At 43.5% G+C, this 25,879-nt stretch overlaps 2 protein-coding genes across 3 annotated transcripts in view; both read left to right on the top strand.

Annotated features, from left to right (window-relative positions):
- Positions 1-3,094: 3,094 nt before the first annotated feature.
- Positions 3,095-7,522, top strand: LOC309713352 (nuclear factor 7, ovary-like). The gene has a single exon (XM_082544911.1). The coding sequence runs from the start codon at positions 3,248-3,250 to the stop codon at positions 4,649-4,651; it is 1,404 nt and encodes a 467-aa protein (XP_082401037.1). The 5' UTR covers positions 3,095-3,247; the 3' UTR covers positions 4,652-7,522.
- A 603-nt stretch (positions 7,523-8,125) lies between these two features.
- Positions 8,126-25,879, top strand: part of LOC309713216 (wings apart-like protein homolog) — a 37,818-nt gene continuing 20,064 nt past the window's right edge. Inside the window, exons 1-6 of one of the 2 annotated variants that reach the window (XM_082544622.1) lie at positions 8,126-8,198; positions 8,354-8,456; positions 9,120-9,583; positions 16,452-17,193; positions 18,922-19,310; positions 22,492-22,616. In XM_082544622.1, coding sequence (XP_082400748.1) covers positions 9,142-9,583; positions 16,452-17,193; positions 18,922-19,310; positions 22,492-22,616 — 1,698 coding nt within the window. In that variant the 5' untranslated portion in view covers positions 8,126-8,198; positions 8,354-8,456; positions 9,120-9,141. Of the gene's footprint in view, positions 8,457-9,119; positions 9,584-16,451; positions 17,194-18,921; positions 19,311-22,491; positions 22,617-25,879 lie in introns of both variants that reach the window. The other variant, XM_082544621.1, reaches the window with a different exon arrangement.

Genomic DNA, 25,879 nt, shown 5'->3' with positions numbered 1-25,879 from the left:
TCTGACATCTAGTGGTGAGAGACTAGAATCACAGTGACGAAATGCCTTTTCTTTTCTTTCACATCTACGGCTGGAAGTGTTGCAAAACTGACCCAAACTTCCCCGAGACTCCTGCTCAATCACAGCATAGAATAGCTAAAAGCTTTCTTTGAGCTCACTCACTCTGTGGCAACATGACTGCAGTGATAAATCCATCACTAAGGCCTAACAGGAGGATGTACCTGTGTATATCTGTGTGGAAGGATGTGTGAGGGGGAAAACATGTATTTAGAACCACTTTCAGGTCGATCAACATTCCTGCCTTCACCTACAGCACAGCCACAGACTGTAAATAGTGACTGAAAGCCTGACAGTCATTGAAGAGGCCCACAGGGTAGAGCCTCGTGTCTAGCTGGGAGGAGCAGACCTACAACCTGGGAATGCCTCTGTGTCCTGAATGTTGTTCGGTATGTTTTAGCTGCTGATATTATGGGTTTTCAGCCACTATGTATGTGTTTTACCACCTATTAAAAGGGCCCAAACAAGGCTTTCCATGTCACTTTTTGTCCAGAAGCCTAATATTTCCAGCTCTGAGGGTCTTAAAATCAAACTTTAACAGAGTATTAGATGCATAGTTAGCCAAAAAAACTAAAAAATCGATATTGGTTCACATCATAAAAGCCAGGAGCAGAGATTCATTTATTCAGATAGTTTTGCTTCCTTTGGTAAAAGCAGTCACTAACACTATGATCCAGCTCCAGTGTAACAAAGCAGTTTGTGAAATATTTGACGTGGACACTGAACACCTCCCACTTCCTGTTCATGCTGTACCTCATTTTCTTCACATAAAAGCTATTGTAATAAAACAAACAGGCTGCCTGTGAGTGTGATGTTTTGCTTCGTGACCAAGCTGTCTTTGTTAGTTTAGTGTTTTGGGTTTTTTTTTGACAAATGGTTATTCTGTAACTAAAAGTTTCTTTGTATGCAGACAATGATTTATTATATGTCAGTTTCAGCCCTTAGATGTTTGTTCTGTCGGCTGTTAGCAGACTGACTGTATTGCCCAGAATCCTCTATTTTAATCTCTTTAAGAAAGTGAGTTGATTGGGTGGTAAGTCATTTGGCTGCACTCATCTTTCTCTTTGTCTGTCTGCCGAATGTCAAAGGCCTAATTGTTTTTAAAGAAGCCACTGCCAGCGCTGCTGCCAGCTGCTGTGCCAGCTTATTCTTCAGAGCTGTGTGAAGCCTGAACTCTCCAGGTGTCACTGCAAAGCTCTGCCAGGTTCTCAACAACCAGCTCCTGCTCAGGGAGCGTTTGGCAACAGCGCGAAGATCTGAAATCTGTTTATTGTCAGAATATCAAACCCCCACCTCCTCCTGGTACAGTAACTTTTGGTCTGAAGGCTGGCAGGAAGGCTGATGCTGGCACAGGGGCCACAGCATGCCACTCAGGGACTTCATCCAGGCTTAGTGCTCCTCAGTAACTGTTGGAAAGATTTTTCAGGGTCGCTGCCAACATGACCTGAGTGGCCCGGAGAAACAGACAGCCACAGCGGGGTGCATGTCAACAAGTACTGGGACATCCATCCATCTCTGATGTTGTCCCCCCATCTCTCTTCAAAAACTAGTTTTTCACAAAGCATTCAAATGCAAAATTCTCATTTGGTGCTCAAAAATAATCATTCTGCATCTTAATCTGGGCCGCATCCATGTTATGGACATTATGATTTGAATCTTTGGCCATATTTAATACAGACATCCACCATCAGAGGTGTACACAGAATATGAGGAGAAGCAGAACAGATCACATTCAGTGACACATAATGGAGGCACGGCTTCAACTTCGTGGAAAAATTTTGCTTCTTGAAAATTCTTGTTTGCTTTATGGTAATACATCTATGGTGTAATGCAGTAGCATGTAACATGTAGCCTGCTGGGTGTGTGTGAGGCAGGTCTGACTTAGCGTTAGTTAGGAACATACCGGATAGCCCAGTTTTTTGCCTCCTCCACACCTTCCTCCTTTTAAAGTGAAGTTGAGTCAGCATACCTGCAAGCTATGTGTTCAAGCTGAAACACTTTCCACTTTAACATCTCCCACGTGTTTCTGCACATGCAGCAACCAAAGGGAAGCATCTTCAGCTCCCATAATTTGGCTTTTTTCAAGCAAAACAAACCATGTCAGACATCAGAGCAGCAGAGCGTGTCTGCAGACAGCATGCTCGCTTCTTAGAAATGCCACTGTACTGCAATTTATTGAAATGACACCAGGGGGTGCGCTGTGAGATGGACAAAATAAATATGTGGAACAAAGCTCCTCAAACTGTGTGCTCAGCCCCACCGACATGCAGCAGGTGAGGCAAAGACAACCAGGGAGAAAAATAGGAAGTCATTGTGTATTTAAGTTCAATAAAGGAGATTTTTGTGGCAAACTAACCAAAAAGGAGTTTTCTTACACTTATTGAGATGAAAACTTTACAGCTAAAACGTCTTGATGCATTCTCAACCGTCCAGGTAAGTAGATCCCAGAAGGTTGATTCTGTTCAACCTTTGGAGATTTACTGCTGAAACAAACATATTTAAAGCCTGAATAGTTTCTTTCTGCAGCTTCGCCTGGATACTGAAGTTAAGTGCGTGGTCTCTTTGACTGACAGGTGTTCTGACACAGCTTGGACCTCTCCAATGTGCTCGTGCCGCTTGGAGCATTTCTTTAAAGGAATTCTGTGGCGTACAGAAGCTTCCAGTTTTAGAGAGTGCACTTTTCTTATTTATTACTCCGTTACTTTGCACTGATTAGCAGACATCTGTGTTTATGGAAGAAGCTGAACTTATCAGTCCGCTCTCTCATCCAAGAGATGCTGTAGATCTCATGATCTCATTTAACGGATCTACAGCATGCTCACACATGCCGCTGGTGTCTGTGCATGACTGAAAGCTAAGAGCGTGTGGAAGGTGCAAGCACCTGCAGTTTCCAGAGAGCGGTGTAAGAGAAGTCTCTGGAGTGTTACAGTTATTTGACAGAGCTCCACCCACTCTGGCTCACCTGACAAACACGACTATCAGGAAACACGACTTCTTGACAGTAAAGGGAAGGAAAGCGTCACCTTTACACTGACGCGCTGAGCAGCAGCAAGAATACCGGGAGCACTGGGATCTTACAAATTAAGAACGCTTGAAGGAAAGATTTTGCCGAAGACTTGTTGGGAAGGTTTTGGCACTGCCTCCTCCCTGCTGTCCGTCTCTGCCAGGTGTCTTTGTCGCTGAGGGGAAAATGGCTTTCCGTTCAGAGGAGGATTTATGCTGCCCTGCCTGTCATGACATTTTTAAAGATCCCGTCCTCCTCTTGTGTAGCCACAGCTTCTGTAAAGCCTGTCTGCAGAGCTGGTGGAAAGAGAAGCAAATCAAAGAGTGCCTGGTTTGTCGGACAGTGTGCGAGTGGAGTGATCCACCTTGTAACCGGGCACTGAAGAACCTCTGTGAGGGATTTTTGCAGAGTCAGAGAGCTTCATCGGGGTCTGACAGTCTCTGCAGTCTGCACTCTGAAAAGCTCAAACTCTTCTGTCTGGACCATGAGCAGCCCGCGTGTATCATCTGTCGGGATGCAAAAATCCACGCCGACCATCAGTTCAGACCCATTGATGAAGTTGCACAGGAACACAGAGAGGAGCTTCACACGTTCCTGAACCCTCTGCAGCACAAGCTGAAGCTTTTTAATGAAGTTAAAGTGAACTTACATCAAACAGCAGAGCACATTAAAGTGCAGGCTCTGCAGATAGAAAGGAGGCTTAAGGAGCAGTTTAAGAAGCTTCACCAGTTCCTAGAGGAGGAAGAGGAGGAACGGATGTTAGCTCTGCGGGAGGAAGAGGCGCAGAAGAGCCAAGTGATGAAGGAGAAGATGGAGGCTCTGTGTAGGGAGATGGCGAATCTTTCAGACACAGTCAGAGCCACAGAGGAGCACCTCAGAGCTGGAGATCCATCCTTCCTGAGGACCTACAAGGCTGTGGTGGAAAGAGTCCAGCAGCACCCCCAGCTGGATGATCCACAGCTGGGCTCAGGAGCATTGATAGATGTGGCCAAACACCTGGGCAACCTGACCTTCAACATCTGGAATAAGATGACAGACATGGTCTCCTACAGTCCTGTGATTCTGGATCCAAATTCAGCCAATCCAGAGCTCATTCTGTCTGAAGATCTGACTGGCGTGAGGCACGGAAAGAGAAGGCTCCTTCCAGAAAACCCGGAGAGGTTTGAATTCTGGGATTCTGTCCTGGGCTCTGAGGGCTTTAACTCGGGAACTCACAGCTGGGACGTGGAGGTTGGAGACAACAAGGACTGGGAGGTTGGGGTGATAGCAGAGTCTATGTGCAGGAGAGAATTTGTGGGCTCCACAGTGTGGAGCGTAGAATGCAGCCATGCCGGATACAGAGCGTTCTCCCCAACCAACAAATACATCGCTCTCTCCATCACAGAGAAGGTCAAGAAGGTCAGAGTTCATCTGGACTGGGACGAAGGGAAGCTGTCTTTTTTGGAGCCTGATACAAACACACACATTCACACTTTCACACACATATTCACTGAAAAACTGTGCCCCTATCTTTGCACCAGGAACCCACAGCTTCTGAAAATAGTGCCTGTAAAAGTGTGTGTGAGAAAGCTGACAGATCAGGAGGAGTGAAGTTACGGCTAGCTGGGCTTTAACCATGTAAGAGCACAGCTTTAATCACAGATTAGAAACAGGACAGATGGAGGCACAGTCACGATTACACAAATCTGGCATCCTTCGTCAACGTGCTCATAGCCCGAAATGGTTTCATAAAGCCTTGTCAGGGCGCGTTGTTACTGTGTAAATACTGCTGCTCTTCAGTTTGCACATGCTGGCAAGCTGAAGTGCAAATATACACTATATACACTGTGCTACCTTAGTTGACATTTCGTAGTTTGCTACCAGGAGTGTTTCCAGGATTGTTCAGTGACCAGAACTGGAGCAGAAAACAGACTCGTGCAGATGATAAGAAGTGTAGTCAATAACATTTTACAATGACTCTTTACCTAAGCAAAAGTAATAGTAGTACAAAAGTTTAAGCAGCAGATGATTTTACCAACGTCTATATGAATGTGAAGCTTTGTCCCCCACAACACAGCACAATAATTTAATAGATCTATATTTTAAAATTTGAAAAATAAGAATTAGCTTAAGCTTTAAGTGTAGAATATAATGGTTGTAAGTAGAATGAAATAGTAAATAGTATTTAAATAAGTTTCCCGTCACACAGGCCTAAAGTCAGTGAGCCCCTGGGTTGTTCACGAGTGGCTTACAAACTTTGCTGGCACGAAAGTGTTTTTTAAAGAAGTGCATGGAGCTGCACCAGGATCTCCTCTAAATTGTTTGATCATAGCAGGTTGCCGCGGTAACCAGTAGTTTCCATAGAGAAGGCCAAATGTTCTGCCAACTCTCACACTTTTACTAAAGTTTTACTAAAGCTCGGAGAGTAAGTGTGAAGTTTTTGTGTCCTTAATGCAAACTCTAGTTAACAGCAGCAGTCTGCCAGCGACCGCAGCAACAACACGGAGAGCTCTGTTGCAGAACTGTCTGCTACCAATTTCACCTGGTGACAGCCAGAAGGTCGAGCAACCAGGTGAAACTGGTACAGGTGAAAACACGAGAAAATAAGGAAAACTAGAACAAGAATCATACAAAGGTATTAATTAAGGAACGTTTCTTCACTTTGACAGATTGTAATTGCTTAACAAGTGTGAATGTGTGTGTGAATGGGTGAATGACTGATTGTAGTGTAAAGCGCTTTGGAGTCCTCAGGGACTAAGTAAAGCACTATACAAATACAGGCCATTTACCATCACTCTCCAAATGGTCGGAGAATACAGATTTTTCCCTAGCAACCAGAGGTTGCCAGCGGGTCTCTAGGCCTGTGTGATTGAGGCCTAAAAGCACTGAGTTAAATTCCACACTACTATTCAGTGGTGTAAGATTAACAGTAGCCCGGCAGCATGGGTGTGGGTGGCATGGGCACAAATTATATTTCCAGGTGAGCCGGTGACACCCTCTGTGGAAACACTGCTGACACAACACAGCACCAAGTGCGACAGCCTTCAAAAGGAGCAGAGACCTTTCAACAATAACTGTATACTGATGATGGCCCTGATATTCTCCAAGGAAGTTCCAGTAACTTGAAGAGGTTAAAGCAGAAGCAGCACTCGGAGTTTAAAGTGTTGATGAAACGAGTAAGTAAAGGATTTGTTCAGTGCACTTCCAGCGTCGCTGGAACTTTATACTCTTCAGACTCTGTGCTCGACTCCCTGCACCAGCAGGTGAAGTTGTGCCGAAAACATCTATTGAACTTCATTAATTTTGGAAAAGCAAAAAGAGAGGCTTCTCCATTCTGTGACAACAACACCGTAGAACTGAAAATCCAATAGTCCCATGTTTTGGGTCACCACAGAGGAAATGCTCATTACAAATTAATGCAAGGTTGTTTGAAGTGATTATTTTTAATCTTTGATAAAGCATCCTTTCCTAATGGGAGGGGTCTCTTCCTGGATGACAATACAGTTCACATAGAGCTCAGTGATCATATGCTGTGACCTTGATCGTCAAAGCACCAAATGGGGGACCAGAAGCAGCGAATCTTCTTAAGACTCTTTTATTTGTCATCGTTCTGTCTGTTCCTCAAAGAGACACTCATCACCATCACGAATATGGATTTTGACACAATTATATGAAGTATAACTACCATCTAGTGTTCAGTTGTTTCATCATCTTAATGTTTCTTTTTTGATGCTATCATTAATCTTATGTAATCTTTTTGATTTTCAGGGCATATCACATAATCAAAGTAGCGCTCAACAGTCCAGAATACAAACACAAAGATGCTGCTTCATGTTCTGAGATGTTATTCTTTCTATCGTGTTTGATGGATTTAGAGAGAAGAGAAGAGTGTGTTATATTTTATTGATAAGGGGAAGCTTGTCTTTGAAACAGTGGACAAATTGTCACACAGTGTAGCTTTTCCATTTAGAGACAGGACATTACCCCCTCCACCCAGCACAGGTGTGACAGTGGCATTGTTTTCCTCCAGCTAACGAGTTTCAAGCCTCTAACAAGTAACGTGGAGACTGCCGTGGCCTCAGTCTGGTTGATCGATACCACTCTCTCATGTGGGACTGCACCACGGGACACAACAGAGGATATTGAATATTTCCATCCAGAACTGGGTCAGTTTGGGTTACAGCTGTTGCATGAAACACACAACAGAGGAACTATTTGTGTTGCACAACAAATGATTTTGACTTTAAATGTAATCTTGCCAAATGTTGTACCTTAAATGAACACTTTGAAAATATTTATAAGACCTGTATAAATCACAGTAGGGATCTGTTTACAGAAGGCAACAATGAACACTGCTGCTTGTTCGACGCTGGTTTGTGTATTATTTATGTGAACGGCTAAACAAGGTGCACTAATGAATTTGAGTATTTTTGCATTGATTCTGTTGCTTTTTATTTAAAAGCTGATGAACAGCCTGGTGAACAGTGGAAGATTGCTTTTTCAGTAAACTGCTCATCGTGTATATCACTGTGGTTTTTCTTTTTTAAACTGTGACTACCAAGTAAACAAAAAGTACAGTAGTTTTGCATTTTCAGTGAATTATTAACAATAAGTTACTAACAATACGTTAGTAATTCACTAGATTGGTTTAAATTATTAACTTGGTGATTCTTGAACTCATTTGGATTTTTTTGCAGACTTTAAAAGCCTCTACAATTATTTGTGTCGCATTTAGTGTCTACAATAGTGAATTTTGTGAGTTTACCTGAACGCAGCATTTGAAACGATAAGATTCATGAAGCCACTTGTGTGAAGTTTGAAACGTAACGTAAAGCAGTTCCGCTTAATGTAAAAAATGTAAAATTGGACAAAAAACTTCGCTTTTACAGAAACTTAGCAAAATAATAAATCCGCGTCACAGTGAATAATATATAGACGAATAGTTCACCATTAAATCCACATTTTCGAATTGCTCCGTCTTTACAAAAGCGTTCAGATCAGTTACTTTTAAAGGAAATTACGTTCACATGCGCCTATTTTACGCTTTTACTTTGAAATGTCGGCCGCGTGACTTCCGGTTACAGTATTTTCGCGGCTAGCTTGACACCGCGGGGGAGTCCAATGGAAGCCTTCGTCGCAGCCCGGAGGAGACAATCGAGTGAGATTTAACTCGAAAGCAGAGCTGATTTCATTAGATGGATCTTTAAAGGGCTTCTTTTCTCAACAGCCTTGGTCTGTGGTTTGTCACATTCGGTTTCAAACTCACCGATCGGCCTCTAACGGCGTCCGTTCGGCCTTGTTTATACTGTGCAGGGCTGCTTGAATCGGGGAAGCAGGCCCGGCTCTCCTGTGCCCGTTTAACGGCCGTCCTGCGGCTGGAGCGTGTTTTGTGCGGATCGGCCCTTTAGCTCACCAAGTAAGTGAAAATACCAGAAAACAGACAGCGCCAGTTTTAATGCAGGATATTCTCTGAGTTTTTCTTTTGGAGTTTCGACGTAACGCCATGTCAGTTTTTAGTTATTGTTAGCCATTAGCCTCGAGCTAACTCCGCTCTCTGTGTTGAGCTTACTGGTTATGCTAACGGCTGACACTCGACTTGCTTGAATACCAACTTCAGGGATGTAGAAGAGCTCTCACCGCGCATTTAAATGGAAACCCAGTCTGCTCTACGTGATATCCACTTGTAAAATTTGTTATGTTTTCATTAATATTTATGCTAGCGACCAACCTGTGCAGAAAGCTGCAAATGAGCACGGTTAGCATGGTGCTAAGCTAATGGTAGCCTTGTTTTGTATAACCAGCTGGCTGAGAAGTACTCCGGCTGTTAGCTGGCACTTCTGCCCTGTGTTAACCTAAGAATAAACGACTTTCTTTTTCAAAAAATATGTTTTTTTTAATTGTCAGTTTGCCTGTAAATAAAATTTAAAAAAGCAGAGCTTCATTTTACAGATGTTGATTGATTCTGTGTATTTCTCTTGGCGGCTCCGGATCAAGTTGTAAATTACATTTAGAGAATCACATACATGTTCGTCTCGCCTAAGATGCCCTCTCTTTCTACTCCTTGGTCCTCCTCTTTCAGAGAATATGACCCAGATGCAACAATGACATCTAGATTTGGTAAAACCTACAGCCGCAAGGGTGGTGAGGGCACGTCCAAGTTTGACGAAGTTCTCTCCACCAAGAGAGGCACCCTGAGCACCAAATGGGGTGACACCACCTACAAGGCCAAGGTGGGCTCAAAGCGTGCTGGCGCTCCCAAGAATGACTCAGTCCTGGAGGTGTATAAGAGGCCCCGTCCATGCGGGGACGGTTTGGATGACCCGTTTGGGTTTGACAGTGATGAGGAATCCAAGCCCGTGTCATCCCGGAGCGGGAGCAAGTCGTCTCCCGCCAAGCCAGCCTCAGCAGAGCCGCCCCAGGCAGAACGACCTGGGGTGTCCCCGGATACAGGGAGCAGGTCCAGCTTCCAGGGAGCATCTAAGACCCAGCCGAGGGCGATGGACGACACCCTTCGGTTCTTCAACAGCAGCAGTGCCAGCACAGGTAATACACAGTCTGTTAAGATTTTCCTGAAAGTTAAATCTGCAGTGTGTCAGTGTAACGCCAAAGAGGTGACATTCACAGCCTTGCTAGTTTAAATGAGCCAGCTAGTAAGCTCAGGACACGGGTGTCTTGCATCGCGTGTCAAGCACATCAGGGTGAAGTCATTTAAACTTGGAAGAAAAGTCTAATGTTCGTTATTTTCTTCCAGCTGCTTCCCTTTCAGTTGGCAGTGATATCATTTCAGACACAGAGAAATCAGTTTCCCCGTTTGTACCCCTCTCAGCCGTTCCCTGTCAGCTTGACTCGCTTTCAGCTTTCTGTGACTGCTTCTGGCTGCCTGCCAGAGATGCGAGCTCGCTCCTCACAGCGAGCTTTGCCCCAGCGAGCACCTCAGATGGCTCAGAGGGCTGTTTTCACACTGATGGTACACCGAGCCACACTGACGGGAAGCTAGCATGACACTGAAGTTAAACCCTGCCATAAACATGTGTATTATCTGCATACAAAGGCTGCAGATGTTGACTCGATAAATATGATAATGTCATTGATGAAATGGTTCTTTTTATAAAATAAAGGGCTGACGACGGCTTCTTTCAGAGTGGTCTGTTTGTACAGTTAAACAAGTCAATAGCACGTGGCTGTGAATCAAAAGTACATTTAAGCTTGTCAGCTTACAAAGGGCTGTAAAGATTGTGAGTAACAAGCACATTTGGCTGGCTTTATTACACCACAGGTACGCTGAACGTGCCACCGTTGTGTTTGCAGTGGTGAGATGAGGGGTATTGTGGTTTTTAAACAGACTCCAGCAAGGTTAGCTGCAGGCTGTTTACTTTCCTGTTCTTGAAGGCAGATGTCTAACCCTCATCACTTTCCTCCTTTCAAACTCTAATGTCTTATGGGACCTACATAACATTGGTGTGGTTGTATTTAACAAGGATTTAATATGAGCAGAGGCACACACCTCTCTCAGGTCTCCTTCAGCAAAGATGTCACAAAACAGCTCATCCAGGAGGCGTCCTGTCGGATTCCCGAACTGCTTTATCAGCCTCATGGAAGAGCAGCAGCTCTACTCTGAGCTCTTCACCCTCTGGAGTAGAATTGTGGTTGAGTAGGGTTAGCGTCTTTGCAGTCCAGTGGCGGTCTGTGGATGGTCCGTCTACCTGCAGAGAAAGCTGTTGTCGATTGAGGTTGTGCTACACAGGTCTGAGCTACCATCAGTCAGCTCTGCAGAAGAGCAAAGTGAAGAAGAGTGTTAAAAACAATGAAAAGCGTCCACTGCAGCCACCATCTGCTTTTCAGGCTGCATTTTTGATCTTCAAAGTTTTTCCCACGGACTCTGCCGTTGTTCTGTTCCCTGTTTTGGCCCATAAGAGTGCGCTGAAGTGAGGTTTTGCCTCATATACCCACAGATATTCGCCGCCAGCATACAACTCATAGCTGATTCGAGTTACTGAAACATTTCTAGAAATTGTAGGAAGTTCTGTGATTTGTTTTCCCGCTCTTCCCCGAATGCTCTCCTTTTTTATGTCCATATCGTCTGATCCTCAGCAGCATTGGGAGACTCCCAGATGATTACCTTCTTCAATGCAAAATACAAAACAATCTGACCACATGCAGGACTGGTTTACATATGTGTACATGCAAACCTGAATAATTACTGGTCATTTAAACACCATATATTAAGTTCAGTTTCACCAAACAGATTTTTCCCTTAGAAAAAGCTTTCTGTGGAAACAAATGTCTAAAACTAATACGAGTGCACGAATCGCCCGATACGCACAGATCACCTCACATGTCCTCGTGGTGCACAGATGCACGAATGTAGGCTTTGTTGACGTCCCAGTGTAAAACTGGGACCTCTGCAGGGGCCTAGAAAGCAGGGATAGGCCACTCCAGGCCTCGAGTGCCAGTGTCCTGCAGGGTTTAGATGTGTCCTTGATCGAACACAGCTGATTTAAATGGCTAAATGACCTCCTCAACATGTATTGACGTTCTTCAGAGGCCTGGTAATGACCTAATCATCTGAGTCAGGTGTGATGACCCAGAGTGAGATCCAAAACCTGCAGGACACCGGCCCTCGAGGCCTGGAGTTTCCTACCCCGGCTATAAAGGTTAAAATATTATTTAAATAAGCTGCTGCAACGTGCTGGTTGTTCTTCTGCTGGGTCAGTGCACAGCTCCAGATGGAGGGAGCGTAATGGTTGAGCTCTGCAGTGAGTATATGCAGCTGATCTCTGTACCGTTTGAATATACATGTAATCCAGGCAATGGAAATAGCACTTTGATGCTAATCTTACTATTCTGTAATAACAGCAGGCTTACATTATTGTTAGCTTAATGTCTAATCCTGAACATTTCAGGATGCAGCAGCTTATTTAAGCCATGTATTAACTGTCACAGGCTAATGAGTAGTTTCTGTAATTGTTAACTCTGTTTCTACTTGAGGGTCACAGGCTGTTCTGTTTATTTAGGACTGCCTGCTTTCTTTGAACAAACAAACAAAGAAAACCAATAAATCAGCAGCTTACATTTGTGGATCTGTGCAAAGCTGGCAGCATGAAATTTGTGTCCAAACCCCACGAGGGCATGTGACGTGATCTGTGCGTGTCAGGCGATGCGTCCACACGCAGTTAAGCTTTTGTGAGTGACGGGGATGCTACGTTTAGTTTTAGACATTTGCGTTCAAAGAAAGGTCTTAGAAAGAGAAAATAATCTGATTAAGATAAGATAACCTTTATTAGTCCCACATGTGGGACATTAGTAAAGCTGAACTTCAGAAATTGTGTTTAAGTGATCAGTATTTATTCAGGTTTGCATTGAGGCACGTTTTACGCGCAGTTAAATTGCATCATAAGCCGCAGACGTTTACGAGTCCTCAAACGTTGCACACAAATCACTACACATATTTGTAAATCTTTGCGTACGCTTGTGGATCATACCGTAGCATTAGCGAAGCTTTTGAGTCAAATTTCTCCCCATACCGTTCGCACTTAATGATGAGGAAGTGCTTTCTGCGATGTGGTGATGTGACGGGCAACGATAGAAACTAGGGCTGGGTGTTGTCACTGATTTCTAGAATCGATTTGATTCCGATTCACAAGGTCCAGAATCGATTTTAATCGATAAACCGATTATTAAAAACCCACCCCTAATAGAAACCATCAAAGACTCGCCACTGATGTGAACAGAGGAGAAGACGGTTCAGGATTCAATTTGCAGGAGAAAATGTTTTAGCGGGATCACTCAGCTGAGCTCGATTCTTCTGTTGCCACAGACGATCAGAAATTGGGCTTCTTGTGTCAACATTTACTGAGAGTCAGAGTCGGGGGAAGAAGGTGGTGGTGGTGGTGCAGTTGTGCTGTTTTGAAAGGGCGCTCTGAAGCTGAAGGGGCTCGGATTGTCCGATAAACTGAGCAATTCGAAACCAGGTGGTTAATAATCAGCTGAGCAAATGCAAACTACTGTACTGTACTACTGCAGTGTGAGGGTGAGTCAGAGTGAAGTCTTTCTTTTTTTTTTTTTTTTAAGATGCAGCTTTATTTTGAACTTTAATGAGAAAATTTGCTTTGTTTGTCATATTTGGCATTCTGAGAAGCTACACCTGTTCATTTAGCGCTGCTGCGTCATCGTTTAAGACCATTTGGAGGAATAAAATTAAATTTATCTGCCACAGAATTTTTTTCTTAAGGACTTGTCCTGCTGGGCAAGTTCAGATACAATGAATCTAAGAAGAATCTTAATGGTTACATTCACTCTTATCTGCCCGTCACAGACGTGTTGCGCTCTCAGAGTTCAGAGTCACTTTCTGTGACGTTTCACTGCTGTAGAAAGAATCCAACTTACTGGAGCTCACAAAGTTGCTGCGTTTGAAGGCATTTTAATAAAATGAAGACAAGTTATTGCCAAAGACGAGAGCCTAAACCAAACACTAAACTCGGTCCTAAACTAATGCTGATTTTAAAAAAAAAGAAAAAGGGGAAAAAAAAAAAGGGAAACTAATGAAGCCGACTGGTGACAAACCAAGTCTTCGTTGATGGGGGAAATGGCTGGCTCCACAGTTAATGAACACGGGTTATTAAATGATATTGAGGGTAACAGAGAGTAGGACTCTTCTTCCTTTAGTGAAGGAATCTTTAAACTTTTAGTTCAAGACAAACATTTGGAGGCTCGTGCAGGTTGGAGCCCAGAGTCCTTCTGACTTGGTGGTTCTTACCTGGTTAAAGATTAAACACAGAGTACCTCTGTGCTGCCTAATTTTTGTTTTTAATACACCGCTCTGCAAACCCTTTAGACAGTCGCACACCCACACAGGCTGGAACACATACTGACATCAAGCCCCATCTGCCTCGCAAAGCCAAAGTACGCAAACTGCCGGCTTTGCACCTTCCCGAGGTGTCACCTCTCCAGACTCTTATTTTTATCTGCCCGGCTTTAAAGGAATGCAAGGCGATCAGCTTCCATCATCAAACGGCTTCAGAGCAACATTTTGAGTTTCTCGTAGGCTACAGAACACACACTGTGTGTGTGTGTGTGTGTGTGTGTGTGTGTGTGTGTGTGTGTGTGTGTGTGTGTGTGTTGCTCCTCGCTCTGCCATCTGCCAAAGAACTGAAAGTGTGTTAATCACTAGAACATTTTGCAACCGCGTCAGCAGTAAAAACAGCACATGACTGGAAAAACAAACCCGAGCCCTTTGGTTTCCAAAAACGCCAAACTCAGAGCTTATCTGGGATCCTTTAGTTAAGACTTGACGTTTTACACGTGCACGTTCAAAAGAAGGGGATTGGAGGGCGCTCAGAAAGGCCTGCTTCCAACCCTGCTTGTGGTTAGCCGTCATGAAGGTGTCCGATAATTAATTTATGTGTTAGGTTAATTTAGTCAGAATAACTTGAGTGTTTTTCGTAGAACTGGCAGACACTAATAGCTAACCTGTGTCTGTACCTGAGTTGTAGCCACGGAAACCCTCAGAGCTGCACGGCGTCGTTCACGTGGACTTGTTTTGATAAAGTTAGAAGAAATCGTTGGAGGGCTGAGAAGAAAAGACTAAATGACTCATCTGCAGCTCTCGGTTCACGTCACGCTTTGAAAGGACAGTAAAATATTTGAAGTCATGGAGGAATCATAGCACTTTATACGTTTTACACTCAGTTGATATCAGATTAAACACTTTGGGAAAAAAACGAACAAACAGCATTTAGATCTTAACCAGAAAAAGACCTGTGTCCACAGACGTACACACCTTGGTGGCGTTGGAGTGTGGGGCCTTTAAGGACCTTTAGCAGTCCTCTGGGGGCCTCGCTCGTTCTGTGTGTTTGATCTTCTCTCTTTATTTTTAATTTGTCAAATAAAGTCTGAATCATAAGCTGAAGTAACTGAAATTGCCTCCATTCCAGATTTGCTACCAATCAACCTTGAATCAAAAACCGCAGAAGCTGATATTATGTGACGCTACAGCGTGAAGCAATTTCCTGTTTGCTCAGAGGGGAAAGTGAAGCATTGTGAGTTATGTGCCACGGCAGAAGTGACACAAATAACCGGGGGTGCTAATAACCAAACGGCATGAATTGTCCTGGAAGTGGCTCCAGACCCATTTTGATTCTCTTGAAGAATTACAGCTGCTGGCAAATGACTGTTTGCTGTGAGACCTGGCTGCTGTTCCAGGTGTGTGTGTGTGTGTGTGTGTGTGTGTGTGTGTGTGTGTGACCTGCTTTTATTGCGTAACGGTGTTTTTTGAAATGGTGTAAGCTTTGGGTGCATCATCATTGTGCTGAGGTGTCTGTGAAGTTCAGCGGTAAAATGTAAAGTGAATGTAGGGCATATAGAATGTGTGTGTGGTTGGGGGGCTTTCTTTTTTCAAATTTAAAGAAATAAAATGAGGGGGAATTATTTGGCAAGCAGATGTTTAAGCAGATCTAAGCTGCTTAAACAAGTTTGAGCATTCGGTTTCAAGAACACATCATGCAGAACCACGCGGTGTCTCATTCCTTCGAGTCCGGCTCAGAGAACATTGGAGGTGGAAGTTGGCAGAAAAGTTTCTCAGTTTAACCAACATGTTCTTGTCTAGTTTTTAAATTCTGTGTTTTCTGGTTTGTAGACAAACTGCAACAGGTTTCAAAAGCAAAGCCTCACCTTTAAACCCTGAAGTTTATTGTCAGTTTACTTACTGATTATAAGAGTAATAGTCACAAACTGCAGCGTAAATTTCCTTCAGTAGCATAAATTCCAGTTAAAATTCTAATGAACCTGAAAGTCAGTATTGGGTGTGGCCACCTTTAACCTTCGGCACAGCCTGAACTCTCTGAGGCAACTTTCCTATCGTAGTCTTCAGGGATAGTTTCAGTAACGTTGAGGTGTGTGTGTGTGTGTGTGTGTGTGTGTGTGTGTGTGTGTGTGTGTGTGTGTGTGTGTTTGTCCAGGTGTAATGCATTGGCTGTGTGTTTGGGTTCATTGTCATGGTGAGAATGAAGCTGCAGTTATTATATTTTTTTTAATTAGTTGTTATTATGATTATTACTATTTTTCTGTTTTTAATTCACTTTGCTGGCTTCAGACAAGGTTCTGTGTGAAGGTCTTTTCTTTTCCCCCCTCCAGGCATATAAAGACTGACATTTTATGTGTATATTTATCTTCTTTTCATTATTTTTATAAGCACACAGGTCTAGTTTTTATGTTTTTTCAGTCAGCAAAGATGTATTTTCATTGTTGTTCTAGTTATTTGTGCAGCACCTTTTCCTCTTTCAAATATTAAAGTTTAGTCCATTTGATCTTTAATACAAATTTTCTTGTGAAAACTGGAACTGGACCAGCATAAAAATGACCGGTACCTTCAGTGACTTTGATGCACTGACTCTGACTCTGTTTTCATTCTCAGGAAAGTCCAAGCAGAGCTTGTTGTCCTCGTCGTCAGAGAACCAGCACAGCTACACGTGGTACCAAAACGTTTCTGAGAGCGACAAGAAGCCCCTCGCCCAGACCACCACCCTGAAGACTGGCTCCAAGGCAGAATCCACCTATGACTCGTGGGATGTTATAATGGGCCTCCGGCCACCTTCTCCCACACAGGAACCCCGCAACCCTGCCCCTACTCTGTCATGGGCTTCGGCGGGCGTCACGACGGCAGGCGGCTGTGACCCGGTGCAAACTCGGCACGAGAAGACCCCCTCTCCTCCACAGCTGCTCCTCAGCGACAGCGACGACCTGCAGGGCAACCCTGACCTCACTGAGACGTCGGATTACTCCCAGATGTCGACCTCATCGTCACTTGAAAGGAACTCGAACTGTCGGACATACAGGAGGCCCAACAAACAGGGCAAAGCCTCGGACTCCAGCAGCTTCGCAGCCACTGTTTTTGGCTCAGATCTTCCCAAATCCGCATCTGACAGCAATAACAAAACGACAGGTGGCAGAGGGAGCCAGGGCAGGACGAGGGACTACACAGTGTTGCACCCATCCTCCATATCTATGTGTAACGTCACCATCCAGGACCGAGTGGTGGAGGAGTTTGGGACTGATGCAGCACCCGCTTGTGGTAGCGGTAGCGCCGGTTCAGGCAGCACGACGCAGCTGGGAGAGGCCGGGTGGCAGCGGAAGAAGTTGGAACAACAGAATACAAGGTTGGTTAACGGGCACCGGCGGTCCTTGTGTGTCAGGGTGTTCCACAGTGTGGACAGTTTGATGTGTAACTGCCTACACCTGCTGATATCCCACAAGAACTACAGGAAGTCTAAAGTATCCCAGTTTTCCATCTAACAGATTCAATTCAATTCAGTTTTATTTATATAGCGCCAAATCACAACATAAGTCGCCTCAAGGCGCTTCATAGATACAGAGAAAAACCCAACAATCATATGACCCCCTATGAGCAAGCACTTTGGCGACAGTGGGAAGGAAAAACTCCCTTTTAACAGGAAGAAACTTCCGGCAGATCCAGGCTCAGGGAGGGGCGGGGCCATCTGCTGCGACCGGTTGGGGTGAGAGAAGGAAGACAGGATAAAGACATGCTGTGGAAGAGAGACAGAGGTTAATAACAGATATGATTCAATGCAGAGAGGTCTGTTAATACATAGTGAGTGAGAAAGGTGACTGGAAAGGAAAAACTCAATGCATCATGGGAATCCCCGGCAGCCTACGTCTATTGCAGCATAACTAAGGGAGGATTCAGGGTCACCTGGTCCAGCCCTAACTATATGCTTTAGCAAAAAGGAAAGTTTTAAGCCTAATCTTAAAGTAGAGATAGTGTCTGTCTCCTGAATCCAAACTGGAAGCTGGTTCCACAGAAGAGGGGCCTGAAAACTGAAGGCTCTGCCTCCCATTCTACTTCTAAATACTCTAGGAACAACAGATCGACCTCATCCCTCAGTCAAACAACTCGCTCTGTCTCTTTTTTTTTTTTCTTTTTTAAGTAACTGAGTTGTGCGACATCTGGTGATGGACACAAAGCTTGATGATCATTCTCTTGAGTCCACATCCACAGCAGACCTGTAGAAAGTGATTCAGTAGGTCCATAAACAGAACCTGGATGCTGAACATGCCAGCACGAAGCACCCAGAGTACTTCATTTGAAATTGCAGCCACTAAAAGCATATTTTGAGTTTTAATATTTTATATTAAACTGCTTAATAAAATATTTGTAACAGACTTGGAGAGAAAATACAGATTTAAATCAGACTGTTTCAAAGTAGTTTATTATAACAAGCAAAGAGTCATTTAATATCAGGTTTGAGACGTTTGAGAGGAGAAAAACATAAAGCAAATACATAAAAATGCATGTAGGTAGTTGTTTATGCTGTGTGACTTCTCACAGGCACGGGGACATATTATTCAGTGAAAACCATCTATGATGCCTTTCATTTCACACATTTTACATCTTTACCATATCTCTGTCTCAGTGTGAGGCCGTGGGCCTCTTTGGTCTCATTTCAGTTGCTGAGACTTCATTTACTTCCACTCCACTGTAATATTTTGGCAGTTAGCGTAATGCCCTTTGTTTTGCCAAGAAGAACGAGCGCTCGGTGATTTAATTTTTTTCATTTGAATTAAATGACCTTGGTCACAGAAAAAAGTCCATCCATCTGAATTGCAGGGTTTTTTTCTTTTAAAATGCTGCAAGAAATCAAATTGATATTGATTTTGCTTTCATTACCTGGGCTGAAAACGATACATTTTATGAGGGAAAGTGTTAACTAGAATATGGTGGTTCGTGCTAATCATGAAACACGTTAGACTGAAGCCTGAAATGAAAAATCCTCTCCACAAGTATACTTTTACACATTAACATTCAGTTTTAATTAAGTCGTCTCAGCAGAATATTAACGCCGTTCCTCTGGATGTCCTCTCCGCAGGTTCAGGCAGACCCAGACCAAGTCGAAGAAGGACAGTAAGCTGGACCTGTTTGGCTTTGAGGACTCGGAGGCCCAGCAGGAGGAGAACAGTAGCGACAGCGCGGATGGCCGGTCCAGTTACAAAATCAAATACTTCGGTTTCGACGACATGAGCGACAGCGACGGCGCTGAAGACGACGGCGGCAGGGCTAAGGAGAGGAGGAGGGCCAAAAAGAAGGCCGCCATCACCACAGCGACCCCGGTGGTCACCATAGAGGAAATGCCAGCTGATGACCCGCCAGATCCGTTTGAAAGGCTGGAGGTCCAGGAGATGCTGGAGGTCCAGGAAAGGCCGGCAGTCAAGGAGAGCAAGAAGAACTCTGAGAAGCAGGAGAGCAGGATACGAACAGGTTAAAACACCAACACTGCCTGACTGATAACGCCGATGTAGTGATGAGGATATCTCGTGAAACCACCTTTTTTACAAAATCAGCCACAGAGCCGTGTGCAAAGTGTTACGGTAACATGAGCAGGCTTGTTGTTTTAATCCTGTGCATATCATCCAATTAATTAAGGAAGGACTGAGCTGAGTATCAAATAACATTCTGATCCCAGCTCGCCGACCTGGATCAGGTGTCTTGATTATGGACCTCTCCTTCAGTTTGACCTTTCCTTCAAGGTCAACACATTGATCTGCAGGTCAAAGTGATGATAATGATTTATAGAGCTACTTAAAAAGCATTCTCCGAGTGCTTCTTGTCTTTTCATATTTAAAATTTCTGATTTAAGTATAATCTGTGGTAACGTAAGCCAACACGACTGAAAAGCGTCGGCTCGACTCGCTCACTCGATCTCTTCAGTGTAACACTTGTTGGGAAGGTCCTGTTGTGTTATTTCATGTCTGGCGCCTCTGTTTGCTTCACACTGTGTGTGAGGTGTGTGCTCAGAGAGCAGGGAGAGGGGAACGGACTGCAGCGACAGCAGTGAAGACCGAAATGAAACTCTGGCGAATAAATTGGTCGAATAACATTTATTTGTTTTGCAAAGTTGAAACGATGTTCAAGTTTAGTTGGACGTCGCCTTATATGTGAAGTAGAGCTGGGCGATAGAACGATAACGATATGTATCGCGATATAACTTTTACTCGATAGAGAAATTAAGCTATCGCGATAGACCTCGCCGCTCTTGTCCTCTTAAAATAAAAAAAAATAAAAGTTTAGCCAATCCAAACTAAGTAGCGCAGAGCCGAACCAATCACAGCCGCAGCGTCACGTCGCGTGACTTGTTACGTACAGCACAAGTGCCAAGCCGCACGTGTGTTTGTTTGGGAAGCAGCCAGCGGGTAATGGAGGAAATGAGTGTACCGACTAGAAAAATCAACCGAGCGTGACCGAAGAGAAAACAGATGATGGTTCCAATGCCGGAGAGATTGTCGAACGGAAGAGCCATAGAAGTTCCGTAGTGTGAAGGTATTTCGGCTATTTCAAGTCTGACAAAAAACAGAGTAGCGTGCACTGTAAATTGTGCCGAAAGCAAGTCTGGAAATACAATAAACTGGTGCATGCGTCACACTGTGCGCCACGTTATTGTTTCGGTGAAATGAATTTCTACAATACTGTTAATTCTACTCTCTGCAGTGTTTAAATGCTTACATATACACACAGTTACTGTCCCTCCACACATACGACTCGGTTCTGCTTCTATGCCCCAGCTTTGTTTACTTTTTCCCACCGAGGCTTCTAGACTTCTGATTGGCCAACATTTCGGTACGGTTAGGAATCTAGCGCCACCTGCTGCTTTGGCATGTTCATAGCAGCGTTTTCCTTCATTTCTGCCTTTATGTGTGGACGGGATTATTTTTAAAACGAAAACGGAAAATCTCCGTTTTCAAAAATACCCGTGTACGTGTGGACGTAGCCTCAGTCTCTGACTGGAAGCGCTAATTCGTCATTCGGCTTTTGTCAGACTAAAGTAACTGTTAAAACTGTTTGAAAAGCTCAGCTATACAACAAGGAGAGATTGAGAATTTCCTTTTAGTTCTCAGTTTCTTTGATATTGACAAAAGTTAGTCAGTTTTGTCTGTTCTTCTGTAAAACAAACTAAGATTTATTTTTAGAATTAATATTTTGTTTCTAAGTGGAATTGACAATTTAGTCTGTTTCGTTTGTTCTATTTTGAAACTTAAACGCTTTAGCGGCTGTCTTTTGTGTAGTTTGCAATATTTGCCTTTATTTATCTGAAAAAGTCTCATGTTCCTTAAGTACATCTACCCTGTTGAACTTATTATAGGAAATAAATATTTAAATCAAAACAAGCTGCTGATTATTTCACATTTTACTTGTGAGCAACGGCACATTTAAATCTTACAAATATAGTTATTTGGCTTATATCGTGATAGATATCGTTATCGCCTGAAATGAAAAAAAACATATCGTGATATGAAAAAATCTCATATCGCCCAGCTCTAATGTGAAGCGATGATAAAACGGGGTTGTTGCACGCCTGCCCTGAGCCTGTTGACACATGCCTGTCTGAGTCTGACTGGGAAAACCCTCTGACACCAGTTTGCCAGTCGCGCTGTTTCTGGAACAGCCTTTTAAAGAGAGAGTGAGATTCTTAGCGGTCCTCCAGTGAACACAGATTTTTATTTTGTCATTATTTTAAGGTCACATCATAGAGTCTGTAGCTACGACAGTGTGCCGTAATTCCATATGAAATGGAATAAGATGAGATACACTTCATTTATTCCAAAAGTAAGGAAGTTACTGTGTAACAGCAGCCAAAACATTAAGCACAGCTTGTTTAAAAAGGGAAATGCAAAGATTTTAATAGGTTTGAACAGTTTATTTTAGTGGGTTAGCGTCACAAAATACACCAACACATTTTGCCCTGCACCTCATTCAGCTCGTAGGGTTTTTTCTTTTTCGTGTCTCTTGCACACTAAAGCAAACACCTTTTATTACATCAAACTCTGAGTCTCTGAATCTGGATTTTCCTTTTTATTACAGTATTTCCTTCTATGAGCGCAGGTGGTTTGAGGAGCATTCACATTACTCATCTTAAATGCAGAAGAATATAACAGCTCAATAGAATATATTTACAAAACGACAAGACGAAAAAAGCTGAATAAAGTAAAAATGGCACGATCGGGTGGAATAAAACTGGAGCTGTGTGTGCTTTTCTTGTTGTTTTGTGTATGGATAAACATTAGAGAAAGCCACCACGCCAGCATAGACTGAACACACGGACACACTCTAACAACAAACACAATCAGCTAATCCTGTTTCACTATCCAGCAGGCGCTCACTGTTAGGACTGCTGGAAATGAGCTAAAGCTCACAAACACACAGTTTCATTTGACCTTGTTTCTAATAACATGGTTTTTTTTCTCTCTCATGTGGAAAAACTCCTGGATTTAAACATGATGAAGAAGCGTGTGCTTTCAGATTCAGGCAGCTCATGAGCATATTGCTTCTTTCTATGTGTGCTGTTAAAAATAATTAGTTTGGCCAGGAGAAGGGCTTTAAAAGTATAAATAGATGTGACATAATCTCAAATTTAATTACTTAAAAAAAAAATGTTTCCCTGCAGATGTCCTGGACTTCTCAGAGGACGGCCTCAGGGTGGTGGCCAGCGGCCCGAGGAGGCCGCCTCAGGGCAAACCTGCAGAGAAGAACCCGGACACCCTCCGGAGGATCTTCAGTGCACAAAAGAAGGTCAGACGTGACACCGCTGCTGAGTCACATGAGGGTTTGCAGTGTTTATGTGACAGGCTGAGTGACTTAAGTGTGTTGAAATGTCACCTGGATGCACTGCAAACGTGTGGGCCAGGAAATCTCGTGCAGAGAGCCAGACTAAAACTTTATTTTGCCTTTATTTAACCAGGAAGCCCCTTGGCAGTAAAATCCTTTACAGCGGAGACAGGTCCAAAGAAGCACACAGTTACAGAGCTGCAAAGATATGAAACATAAACATCAGAAAACATGGAGGATAATAGAAAGTCTGGCTCAGCAGTTACACAATAAAGGTCATACAAGTAATGGTCTAGTTAAACTTAAGAGTTAGGATTTGAGGAGCCACTGAGAAGAGCCAAAATCATAATACGGTTCATACATTATGGATTAGTAAATAAAATCTACTGGTGCTGTTGTCTCCTTTAGGCTTAGTTAGAGGCCAAGTAGCAGATCATTGCGTACAGTTGTAATATTCGTGCTGGATAATGAGAAGGATAACATGAATTGTGATATGCAGAGATTAGAGTCAAAGTGTCACCATAATTATAATCAGGAGCATTTAACAAAGTGCTCACTAGAAGAAAGCGTGTCATCCAACCTGATAGCAAACATTTGTAGGATGAATGAGAGTGAAGAGCCCGTAAAACCAATCAGTGAACATCTTCATAAAACAAGAATTCAGACGGAATGAGCGGATGAAAATCAGCTGAAACCAAACACAAAGGAGTTTCATCAAGAAGCTCGTTAATCCATATGAACCTCTTCAGAGAAACATCCTCATCTCTAAATGTAAAACCAGGACTTGTTACAGAAAGAGATCTCAATGTACCTGTGGGGACGAGACTGTCCACCCACGTCCTGTATGACTCAGTACTGTGTGTGTGTGTGTGTGTGTGTGTGCGGGGGCGGGCAGAGCTGAGGTTTATCAGTGCATCGATGAGGGACAGACAGAGTTGTTTCTGAACATTTCTTGACTCCTAGTCTTTTATTTATCTGCCTGCTAATGGCCTCTACCTCCCCGTCTGCAAATCAGACTATTGATCTCATAAGAGCCGGGTCCCCGTTTCATAGCGAAGACGGATCGATGCTAGCGAGCCGCAGCGGTGGAAGTGCACATCTTAATATTACTGTAAATGAGTTGCCAGCGTCTCATACCTGAGGCGGTGTTTATCTCCTGTCCTCTCATCAGGTGAAAAACTTGAAGTGAGAGATTAATTGGACTTACTTGCATTAAACTGTAGGAGTGTTTTTAATCAGGCCTCTCTGCCGCTTCCGTACTTTTCCGAGTTTGTCCTAATGAGCTCTGCGACGCCTCTCTATTACAGCCGCGTGTTAATTGTGTTCTCTTTAGTTTGCAGGCGTTTTAACTTTGTTTGAAAAGGTGACGCGTGATTATCGTTTTAATTAGTAAGACTGATTTCTGCATCCAAATTAGTTTTGCGGCAGCGTGTCAGGATTTGTTGGAATGTGGTAATTTGTACCAGAGTTTCTGCCTCTGGAGTTAATACCGCAGGCTGCTTTTGCTCCGCTGATTGTCCTTTTAGTGCCCTATCTTTGGGAATCTGCTGATCCAGTATTGTTTTCCCCTCACTTTAACATGCTGCAAATGCATTGGAGTCATCTTATTATAAGGTTGTGTAAGGCAAAGGACCGCTGCAGCACTGTGAGCAGACTCGGCAGAGCCAATAAAGGAATTAAAGTTGTAGCTGAAATCCTGAAACTCGATTAAAAAGAAAGATGTGTTGATCGCAGCTGATCTTATCTGCCTAATTAGCCTCATATTTGCCTCATGCAACCTCATATGCTCTTTCAGCATGTCAGGTGGGTCCCATGCCAAAATGATCTATGTGAGGCATTATCTAAATTAACTTTCATTTCAGTGGCAGGGGTTTTCCACCTGGAAGTTGTTCTTCCATCCCATCTTTGCAGCTGGAGACTTGCTTTCAGCTCAGGATTCGTTGAATGTTCGATGTCTCTTATACTGTCAACAAACCCTCAAGTTAAGAAAAAAATCTGCAGTTCCTCTAATGTCCACTTGAGGCTCCCTCTAAAAGTTACGGTTGAATTTTGCAGCAGGCAAAGACTCCATGGTGTTCTTCTTATTGCTCACCTGTTTAATTTTTCCTATAGAGGCATGACTGCTTTCAGTGATAGCTACCTGTGTTTTAGCTTTTTGAGTTTTCATGGCCTCCTTTCTAATTATTAGGGTTGGACGATTGGACGAATATAACGACTACTTTTTACAAGGGGGATTTATTTATCTGATTGCCCATGAGTGAGTTTGCTAATAATGATGGCGCTAATAAAAGCAGTCAACAGAAAAAAAAAATAATAGCGCTGTTTTAACAGCACCCTCTTTCATCTGCGAGCAAATGCCCCCACCTCAGCGTGCGCCCAAGTGCTTGTTGATGGAGCTGTAGAAGCTGGTGATAGCCTAGCATAGCACGTGCATGCTCATGCAAGTTAGTAGTGTTTGAGTACTTTGCTCGCACCATACATCTGCACGAGCGGCACACAGCTTTGGTTACATCCTTTGGCTTTAAACCAAATAAAAGACGTAAACCTAAGAAATCCCAAATTGGTGACTTTATTATTATTATTATTATTTTTAGCGCTGTCAGCGTTAATGCGCCGTCATCACGACTAAAGCGATTAACAATTAACCCATCTGGAGTCAAAATCCCTGAAATGTCTCTTGTCAACGCATTTTGGCAGTTTGTCCTAATTTTGTTAATTCTGCGCTCAAGATGGGTCGAGAGCGTTAAAAATTGTAATCGTGATGACCGCGTTTAAACCACGTTAGCGCTGACAGCGGTTTTTGGGGGGGGATTAGTTCGTCTATGTTTGGACGACTTCTGCGTTGTAAACGCACAAATCAGTCTGCGCGTGATTACATTGCTCCGCCCATCAAAAAGTCTGCACATGCGCGAATATATCGTCCATCGGCGATTGTTGGACTGACGATTGCGGGTTGGCAAATTTGTACATATTGCCCAACCCTACTAATTATATGTAAACTTTACAGTCATACCTCATAGATCTCCGATACATACAGGTTGTATGACATGAAAAAGGAACTTTGGAGGTGGGAAACATACTAACTTCACACCGAATCACAAGACACTTTAAAACTGAAATTCTTCAGAATCCACAGCACTTCCAGCAGCCTTCTTTTATATACAGGCTTTGCTTTAGAAAGGGGAAATGCTTTGCTCATTTTGCTCCTCGTGTCTTCTGCACAAACG

The sequence above is a fragment of the Aulonocara stuartgranti genome (genome assembly GCF_965226115.1).
Source record: "Aulonocara stuartgranti genome assembly, chromosome: 8".
Lineage (NCBI taxonomy): Eukaryota > Metazoa > Chordata > Actinopteri > Cichliformes > Cichlidae > Aulonocara > Aulonocara stuartgranti.
The sequence above is the reverse complement of the archived record's forward strand: the minus strand, read 5'-3'. Positions and strand labels throughout refer to the sequence as shown.

Bases quoted from the DNA above. Each gene is read 5' to 3' on its own strand.
- LOC309713352 (XM_082544911.1), top strand. From the start codon at position 3,248: ATGGCTTTCCGTTCAGAGGAGGATTTATGCTGCCCTGCCTGTCATGAC.